Source organism: Episyrphus balteatus, chromosome 1, assembly GCF_945859705.1.
Source record: "Episyrphus balteatus chromosome 1, idEpiBalt1.1, whole genome shotgun sequence".
Taxonomy (NCBI): Eukaryota; Metazoa; Arthropoda; class Insecta; order Diptera; family Syrphidae; genus Episyrphus; species Episyrphus balteatus.
The window spans coordinates 43,187,837-43,197,641 of NC_079134.1; the positions used below are offsets into that span (position 1 = coordinate 43,187,837).

General features: G+C 32.6%; 1 protein-coding gene across 1 annotated transcript; it reads right to left on the minus strand.

Moving 5' to 3' along the window:
- Positions 1-6,214: 6,214 nt before the first annotated feature.
- LOC129905823 (cryptochrome-2) lies at positions 6,215-8,102 on the minus strand. Its single transcript, XM_055981412.1, has one exon. It carries the CDS (start codon positions 7,883-7,885, stop codon positions 6,296-6,298), a length of 1,590 nt encoding a protein of 529 aa, XP_055837387.1. The 5' UTR covers positions 7,886-8,102; the 3' UTR covers positions 6,215-6,295.
- Between the last annotated feature and the right edge of the window lie 1,703 nt (positions 8,103-9,805).

Genomic DNA, 9,805 nt, shown 5'->3' on the forward strand with positions numbered 1-9,805 from the left:
ACCAGCTTGATCTAATTCTCCACAAAGTGTTATCGTATATAAAAGTATTGAAAATTAACTTTACTTTGAAGATTTGATGATTCTGTATATATATAAGCAATTTCTTATGCGATTTTGAATTCGATTTGATCATTTATTTAGAAAATCATTACTCACAATTATCTTTGCCGCCCGTTGTTCAACTGTTTTCACTTCCGATGTAGACACAAGGAACATTTATGGAAAAACAAAAGTTTCGAAAAAATATTTTTATTTTGATAAGTATTTAATTTTGGTTGAAAACTCAGAAACCGTTATTAACGACATTAAATAAAATGTTTCTACACTCAGGTGAGACTTTAATAATACTTGGTTAATTTGAATTTGTTCAAAAAGTGTACTGTTTTTGAATGAAGAAAATAAAAGAATTCTCACAATGACAAATTCAGTTGAACCATTGAATAATTATTTATAGAAGTGACACCGATAGTTTCTAGCGCCACAGAATTTTATTTTTTTCGGCAATCAGATGTACTAAAAAATGTCCAGAGAGAATGGGGCTTGTCCTAGAAAATTATATTTCCAAAAATTTGTTTTTAAAAAAGGAAATTTCACTAACACAAACATTAGAAAACAAATATCAAATAAAAATAAAACGTATCGACATGTCGACATCCTAAATTAGAAAAAAAAATAAGGAAATTTTACTCACACATAAAACATAAAACAAATATCAAACAAAAATAAATCTTATCGACACATCGACATCCTATAAATGAAAAAAGAAAATACGGAAATTTTACTCATACATACAAAATTACACAAATATCAAACAAAAATATTAAAAAGTTATTTGACATTATAAATGTATCCATAGTAACTCGAAACTAAAAACAAAACATTTTTATTAACGACGAGAATTTGTAGACCAGTGCCGATGCCTTCAAAAACATTAAAAAGTACAAAAAAATCATAGTACGATGAAACCAATTGGAAAAGGAGGTGAATATGATAAAAATGAAAGGAAAAATAAATTACGGGCGAACCAAGTTCGGGAAGTGGGTGGGTTGAGTTTTTAATGGTAAAAAATGGTATATCTCGATTTCCGGCAAAACTACAAATCCTATAGAAAAAAGTTGTATGGCAAAGTTGTAGGTAATAAAAAGATCTACAACTTTTGTATCAACAATTTTTTCACATAACCTCAAAATTTATGTGAAAAATTAAAAAAACCGAGTTTTTGGTTTTTTATTTTTATCTTTTTCAAAAACAAAAATTTTTCTACGAAATTTGTTGAAAACTTACGTTATTATGTCCCAAATACACTGTAATTTATTTGATTTAAAATATTAATTTGTTCACCTTATTTTGACTTAATACCAAAAAAAACACCCTAATTTTGAATCGAAAATTCACGTGTCAAAATATCAGCTTTTTTCAAAAAGTCGATGGGCATTTCGTTCGTTAAAATGTCTATTTTCTGATGGTGTAAAAAAAAAATTACATTAGTATACTATAGAACATGTTCTAGTAAAATTCAAAAAATGAAAAAAGCTTGAATCCGAAAAAATTTTTGTATCATTGTTTACAATTTTGGCCTATTTATTAAAATTTACACTTTAATTACTCAAAAAACGTAAGATTTCATGTAACACTGATAAATTTTACGTTTTTTGAGTAATTAAAGTGTAAATTTGAATAAATAGGCCAAAATTGTAAACAATGATACAAAAATTTTTTCGAATTCAAGCTTTTTTCATTTTTTGAATTTTACTAGAACATGTTCTATAGTATACTAATGTAATTTTTTTTTACACCATCAGAAAATAGACATTTTAACGAACGAAATGCCCATCGACTTTTTGAAAAAAGCTGATATTTTGACACGTGAATTTTCGATTGAAAATTAGGGTGTTTTTTTGGTATTAAGTCAAAATAAGGTGAACAAATTAATATTTTAAATCAAATAAATTACAGTGTATTTGGGACATAATAACGTAAGTTTTCACCAAATTTCGTAGAAAAATTTTTGTTTTTGAAAAAGATAAAAATAAAAAACCAAAAACTCGGTTTTTTTAATTTTTCACATAAATTTTGAGGTTACGTGAAAAAATTGTTGATACAAAAGTTGTAGATCTTTTTATTACCTACAACTTTGCCATACAACTTTTTTCTATAGGATTTGTAGTTTTGCCGGAAATCGAGATATACCATTTTTTACCATTAAAAACTCAACCCACCCACTTCCCGAACTCGGCTCGCCCGTAATTTATTTTTCCTTTAATTTTCATCATATTCACCTCCTTTTCCAATGGGTTTCATTCTACTATGATTTTTTTTGGTTTCAAAAATTATCGACCCTGGTCTATTGAACAAAATTAAATAATTATTGTTGTATATCCTAGGCACGTTATAGCTTATAGGGCATGAAAGTTACACTTATTTCAATAGTCCTATTAGCGTAGGTGACAAGGTGATTGCTCTTTACTTTTGCTCTTTGAGTTCGTATCTCCACAGAGATTGCTATTTTTTTATATTATATTTTTTTTGGCAATATTATAAAATGCGTAACAACTAGCGCCTTTTTTTGCTGAATCGAAACTCCACCTGATAACTTTACTTCATGACAAATAAATTTGTGCCAAAGAAATCTGAATAAGAAGTTTTATTCACCAAAACTTATAATTAGTAAATTTTATTTTCTACGGGCCTTACCAATAATCAAATTTAAGGCTGACTTAAATATTTAACTGAATTATATATATTTCACTCTACCAATAAACAATTTAATACTCAGGTACAAGGCTAACGCTCGGCTAAATTTAATAGTTGAGTTTCATAACGAGTGCAGCTTTTAACCTGAGTTGTTTTTATACACTAGTCCAAAAAGTTAAAGGAACAAAGCAGAATTCGTGATAGCTCCAACAAGTACCTATTCAATTTGATTTCTTCTACTAAGAAAGATTTGTAGAAAAAAATTTCAAAATCGTTGGAACCTTATAAATAAATTAAAACAAAAAAAAATCAAAAATAAAATTGGTATGCAATTTCGTAGAAATCACTATTCAACATTCAAAACTAAAATGTCAAAAAAAATTAATTTCCGGTTTTCGAAAATTTGATTTTTCAAAAAAAAGTGTTCAATTTTTTTTATCCAAAAACTATTATTTTTCCAAATTGTCTTACTGTTTTATATTTAAACTATATAAATATTTAAACTATATAAAAATTCTTTAAAATTGAATTGGCAGTTTGGCAGAAAATCAGATTTGAATAAAACGGTTCTACGGTAGGTTAATAATAATTTTAAAAAATTTCCATGATTGCCCAAAAACTATTTTATAATTTTTTTAAACAAAATTACTGGTACCGTTTTCGAGAAAATTATTAGTATTCTCCAATGGAACAGGGCTATAGTAATGCAATGTCTGATTGTTATCTCAACTTTTTTTTTGTGAGAATGCATAGCTTGACTATATAGTATCATGACAAAATAAAGAGCATGTAAAAGCTACATTCTTCTAGTTTTAGGATATTAGAACCAAATATTTTATTTCAAATGGTGAAATAGGAAAATCATTGGAACTATCCAAAACCACATTTTCATACATTTGCGATCAAAATAGACCTTTTTACAGTTTTTTTTTTCAAATAAACTCAAATTCTTGTGAGTTTATTTCAACATTTTATTAATTATTATCGTTTAAATTTTAGATTAAAAAAAATTAAAAACAGAGAAAAGTATCCAAAAATGGTACGAAAAGATTTTTTTTCCAAAATTTAACATTTTGTAAAAACTGCAAATTTGAACAAAGCCGTAAATATAAAGTTCTTGTTCGCATACATAAATCATTTTAAGCAAATAATCGAGATAGTTTCGTATTGTATTAAAATATTTGAAATATGCATTAAAATACTTTAAAATAATGTGTAATATGGCCATATTGTAAGAACTTGATCCTTACCTACTCTTGCATATGGGGTTTAAGAAAATAGTAAGTATATGCTACAGTGCATGCAGACAACATTTAAATAATGTGAACTACAGCTACATATTATTACAAAAAGCACCCTAGTCAAAATTAAATAAACTCTCTATAGTTGAAGAAAAATCTTCTTGTCGTTAATAAAAACAGAAAAACAAAATCCTTTCAAATATACATAAGAATCAAACATTCAAAAATAAATGTTCAATTCAAAATATTACAAAAATTAAAAATAAATTCAATTTGAATATTACAGAAACAAAAATAAACAAACACACTTCTAACACAAAACAAAACTAATACAAATACACCAAATATAAATAATATAGTAGTTGTGGTTACTTAGTAACCAAAAGTCCTTTTAAGGAATTTTTCGGCCATCGAATACACAATCCTAAAACGATTGTGGTGCCACTCTTGTAACGATTGTAGCGCCACCCCTCAAACAAAGCGGATGTTTTTTCCGGTGTCACTTCTATATATAATTATTCAATGGTTGAACTTAAAACGAAAGATAAACAATTTGAATTCAAAGAAAGAAACAGAGCAAAATGTGAAATGCATTTTATCAGCCCTATTCTGAATGAAAACCCAGGGAATTGTGTTCGGGAAAACGGGGCTCCCAAATGAAAAGTTCTCAGAATATCGTTCGTTTTAGTTGATGCTAGTCAAAATTGATATTCATACATGAAAATGATCCGAAAGAAAGTAAAAGATTATTTTTAAAAAGAACGAACGTTGGAAACAGAGAAATTTGGTACTCTGTATATTCCAGATGGTAGTTAAAAGTTTATAAGAAAACTGCGTAGCTAAACTACTTTAAAAAATGCATCAGTGGATGGCACGAACTTGCTTTTGTTTAGTATGTTAAAGATTTCGTAGCATTCATAAAAAAATAATCTGATTTATTTTATCATTAATTTTAAAAGATAGTAAAGAAGTATTAAAATTTGATTCTAAAATTACGAAAACACTGTTTTAAATGGTTTACCTCTAGATATAGCCTTTATGTTTCTCGTATAGGAAAGAATTTTAGAAATTTAGTTTTTTTTACATAAACACTTGTTACCTATATGATCTTTAGTCCAACCAATTAATTGCCAATTTTTAACTGAAAGAATTTTAAACAAAAAAAAATTATGGGAACGAGAGGTTAATAATCGGCCTCATCACAATTTCCATTCGTATTGGATATTTGCTACGACTCCTGAAAAAACAATCACGGATTACGTTCGAAGTGTCAAATTTATTATTTTTTCGGGAATCGTACAAAATTTCCGATGCGAATGAAATTCGTGACAAGGCCTAGTTAAATCTAGAGATTTTTCGAAATTTCAGAAGACGTGCAATTAATGAAAATTACGTGCAGTCGGGATTAACACGTTATCAAGTTTTGATTTCACGGATCTCAATTGCAATCAATACAGTAGGTAAAAGCGCTGAATTCTGCTTGTTCATTATCAAGTGTGGCTTCCAGGTATTCTTTCATGAGTTCCATAACAATTTTTGCTATTATTTTAGCAATTGCAGGCAAAACGCAAATCCCCCTTCAAATTTCCTTCTTCGATAATCTCCCTCCTTTGGAAGACCATTCCCTTTTTCAGACTTCGAAAGGGTTCGGTGACAGGCTGTCTCTATGAGAGGTTGCAATAATACAAAGCTCTTATTTAGTCTATCAGTATTAAACTTGTGCATTGTGTTATAAGTTATAACTATAAAAAGAGTTATATTATGGAATTACGCAGTGATTAAATTTAAAGACAAACTACTGTGCTCTATGTTTTAATTAAGACTCAACTTGTCGTGTCATTCCGATAGTCGCGAGCCCATCTTCCTCAGTGGATAATCGTCGGCACTTTTAAAGAGTCAGCACGCAATTCAATTATTGTCTTATTGCACTTTGGTAGACCCAAACCAAAACAATATCCGAAAGATGATACCGAATGGACAATCAAAGTGAACATTACAATTGAAGTGCGCTGAGTTCAACGCACAACGATTTTCTCTGGTAGGTATGAAAGGTGGCAAAACAATTGGTTCTCTTGGAAACTACAGCTGCAATTAAACTTAATGAAGTTATCATTAGATTGTGTGTTAACGCTAGAATGGATATCCTTTCGATTAGAATGAGGTACATAATATTCCGAATGGAACTAGGGAGCACCCAATTCATCAGCTTTTCCATGATGCGAATAGTTGTTGACATATTCGAAACTTTCTTCCTTATACAAAAAAAAAAAACAAAGAACTTATTTAAACAAAAAAAGTGTTTATTATAAAAAAGCGAACAAAAAATGAGTATTAAACAATTTAAGTACAAAAAAAAAATATTAATGCTTCGCTCTCTTGGCTGGAGGTTTCGAAGATTTAGCCGCCCGCTTTCCACCTTCAGGTTCAGGCTTTGCATTTCCTTTCACATCCTTGTTAACCTTATAAGCTTCACTCATTTTCTTCAAATTTTCCTTATGAATAGTCTCATGAATGACAATCCTTTTAGGATAATCTTTCCCAATAACACAACCATATTGCATTTGTGCAATAGTCGATGCCTTCCATGGTTCATAGATAATTCCACTAGGATATTTTTTCAATTCCGGTACATATTTCTTTATGTAATTACCCTGTGGATCGGTTTTCTTTCCAAATGCAACTGGACTATAAACACGAAAGAATTGATGAAAAAATGCCGATGCAGAAAGCCACATCCAATTGCCGGCATTCAATGCCCAATCAGCATCGAGTAGTAGTTCTTCAAAGACTTTCTGTCCTTCTTCCCATGAGATCCACAAGTCTCCACGGGTTAAAAAGCACGCGACAGCATGCCTTGCCAAATGGTGTATCCAACCCTCTTGACGAAGTTGACGCATTATCGCATCGATAAATGGATACCCTGTCCGACCATGAGCCCAAGCTTCTAAATGCTCGTCATTCTTTTCCCAAGGAATTTGCAAACAAATCGAATTCCCAATCATTCGATCGAAATTAGGTTCAGCCGCCCCAGCAGTGTAATAAAATTCTCTCCACATCAATTGACCCATGAGAGAGACTGGCGGTTTAGAGTGCTTTGAGTTCTTTTCGAGGATCTTCTTAAGTCTTTTATAGAACAAAAGAGAACTAAGGCATCCAAATTTGAGATATGGACTAAGAACTGTTGTACTGGGTTCTAGAGAGTTTGGGGATGTATTTGGTTTTTCGAAACTACAAACCCATGAGCTATTTTTTAAGCTTTCGTCTAAACGACGAAGACCTTCAGTTTCACCTCCAGGGAACTTATTTATTCCCAATTCCTGAACCCGCTCAATAACCTCGGCAATCGAAGGTGGATCATAACACTTTGGATTGAGTGTTTCCTCCTCGTCTGCCGAAGGTTGATTGCTTTTTGGAAGCTTTCCCGGTTCGGAAGCCGGTTCAGGAACTGGCAGTTTCTCAACGAGTGAAAGGAACTTCTGATAGGTTAGAGGAGGTTTTCCCATATTGCGACGCAATACAATTTCTGGATTGTAAATTGTATGGGAACTAAATTGGGCAACTTCCACATTATGTTCATTACACAACTTGACAACAGAAGCGTCACGCTTCCTTGCGTACGGTTCAATGTCAGTTTCAAAAGTCAGGACTTTGACATTCCATGATTTGAGTAGTTTTGGAAATACTTGATCGGGAATACCCCGAACAACGTATAATCGTGAATTGATACGTTGGAGATTCTCGTTTAGTTGTAGTAAAGATTCTTGTAGGAAACGCATACGATTTGCGCCAACTCTCATCCATTTGCGAATAGCTGGATCTAGAATGAATACTGGACGGAGTTTATAATTTGAATTTTGATTAATTAGTTCACATGCTTTTACGAGAGCTGGATTATCGTGGATTCGTAAGCCTTTGCGAAACCAGTGAATTACGGTGTGATTTGATTCCATTTTTTTGTTTGAGATTTTGTTTAAAACACTAATGATGAAGTTTAAAGATGAAATATGATTCTGTTGTGGTTGGTTTGGTAGATGAATAAAAGTTTACTTTGCTTCATGGCCAAATGCGTTTATGGAAATATGCGTTGCTATTTCGCAATTTTTGGAAATTCACGTTTTTATTTTTTGTTTATAGAATTTGTTATGACATTTGACGGCGGCTAATTTTCTTTCTCTTTTTGTTAAATGCTTGTCCTCTTCATGAAAGATGAAAGAAAGAGAGCACACGTATTTTTGTAGTTTAGAAAAAATTGAGCTACAAAAGATGTTGAAGAATAAAATGGAAACTTTAAGTTCGTAACAGAATAGTATACCATTGGTAGGTAGACACGGTGGTTTGAAGACGCGGCTGGTCTCACAAAATTGGATCCCATAAGTTTTTTTTTAAATGCAATCTTTGTATACATATATAAAATGTCATTTTAAACGTCACTCAGCTTGTCAAAAAATATGGAAAATAATTTGTACAGAAATGTTTATTTTGCAGATTTTTATAGGTTAAAGAGAAGTACGCACCTTCAAAGTACTTCATCTTCAAAATAGCCGCTCAAAGAAGAAGAAATGCTCAGGAGATCTGTTCGCCAAAGTTTATTAACAATGCTCAAGGCCAACTACTTGTGGAAAACGAAGAAATCCTCCACAGGTGGCGACAGTATTGTGACGAACTTCTAAATGAACAATTTCCAAGGCTACACTTTCCAATAGCTTCACCTAACTTAAGCGAAGTATCCGATGTCACAGTCGAAGAAGTTAGTGAGGCTGTAAAATACTCCAAAAAGGGAAAAGCTGTTGGGCTGGACGAAATACCCTCAGAGTTTTGGAAAAAGATGGGAGACATCGGGTCTAGATGGCTCATGGTTCTTGTTTCCAAGCTTATACGAGGTGATCGAATGCCTAATCAATGGAGGGAAAGTTATCTTCTTCCAATATACAAAGGGAAGGGTGATACTCGAAGCTGTGATAATTACCGTTCGATTAAGCTGATGTCACACACCATGAAGATCGTTGAGCGAGTCTTGGGTAGCCGACTGCGAAAAATAATAAGGCTATCTGATGACCAGTCCGGGTTTGTTGCGGGTAAATCAACCACAGATGCAATCCAGAGTATCAGAATCATTATGGAAAAACATCGAGATTCCTTGGAGGATTTGCATGTGGTATTGGTTGATTTTGAAAAAGCATTCGATCGACAACCACGAGATCTGATATGGGTGGCCCTCAGACAACGAGGAGTTCCGGAAACCTATGTGCGGATAATTATGGACATGTATGATGGAGCAGTTACTAAAGTAAGATGTGCAGCTGGAGTCACCGAAGAATTCGAAATCACAGTAGGTGTACACCAGGGGAGCGTCTTGAGTCCTCTGCTCTTTATTACCGTTCTTGATTACCTGCTTCAAGGCAAAGTGACGGACCCAAAAGTGCATCAGTTATTCTTTGCTGACGATGGAGCCATCATAAGTGAAGACCCGATATCCCTGCAACGAGCACTTGATGTATGGGTGGATGTTCTAGAAGATAGTGGGTACCGCATAAGCGCGAAAAAGACAGAATACCTATGCTGCCCATTTTCTGATCCACACAGGCCTATTCCTGACATTTATTTGAATGGTGTAGTGCTTCCCAAGTGTGAAAAGTTTAAATATCTGGGGTCTATGATAAATAACGAAGGTACTTGTGATGACGATATCAATCATCGCGTAAGCGTAGGGTGGATGAAGTGGCGGGAAAATTCTGCTATCTTCTGTGATCGAAAAATGCCCCCTAAGCTGAAAGGAAGGCTCTACACCGCAGTTGTGCGTCCAGCACTCACATACGGTTCACAATGTTGGACAATGTACAAAAAGTATGAGAGTAAGTTAACGGCAGCTG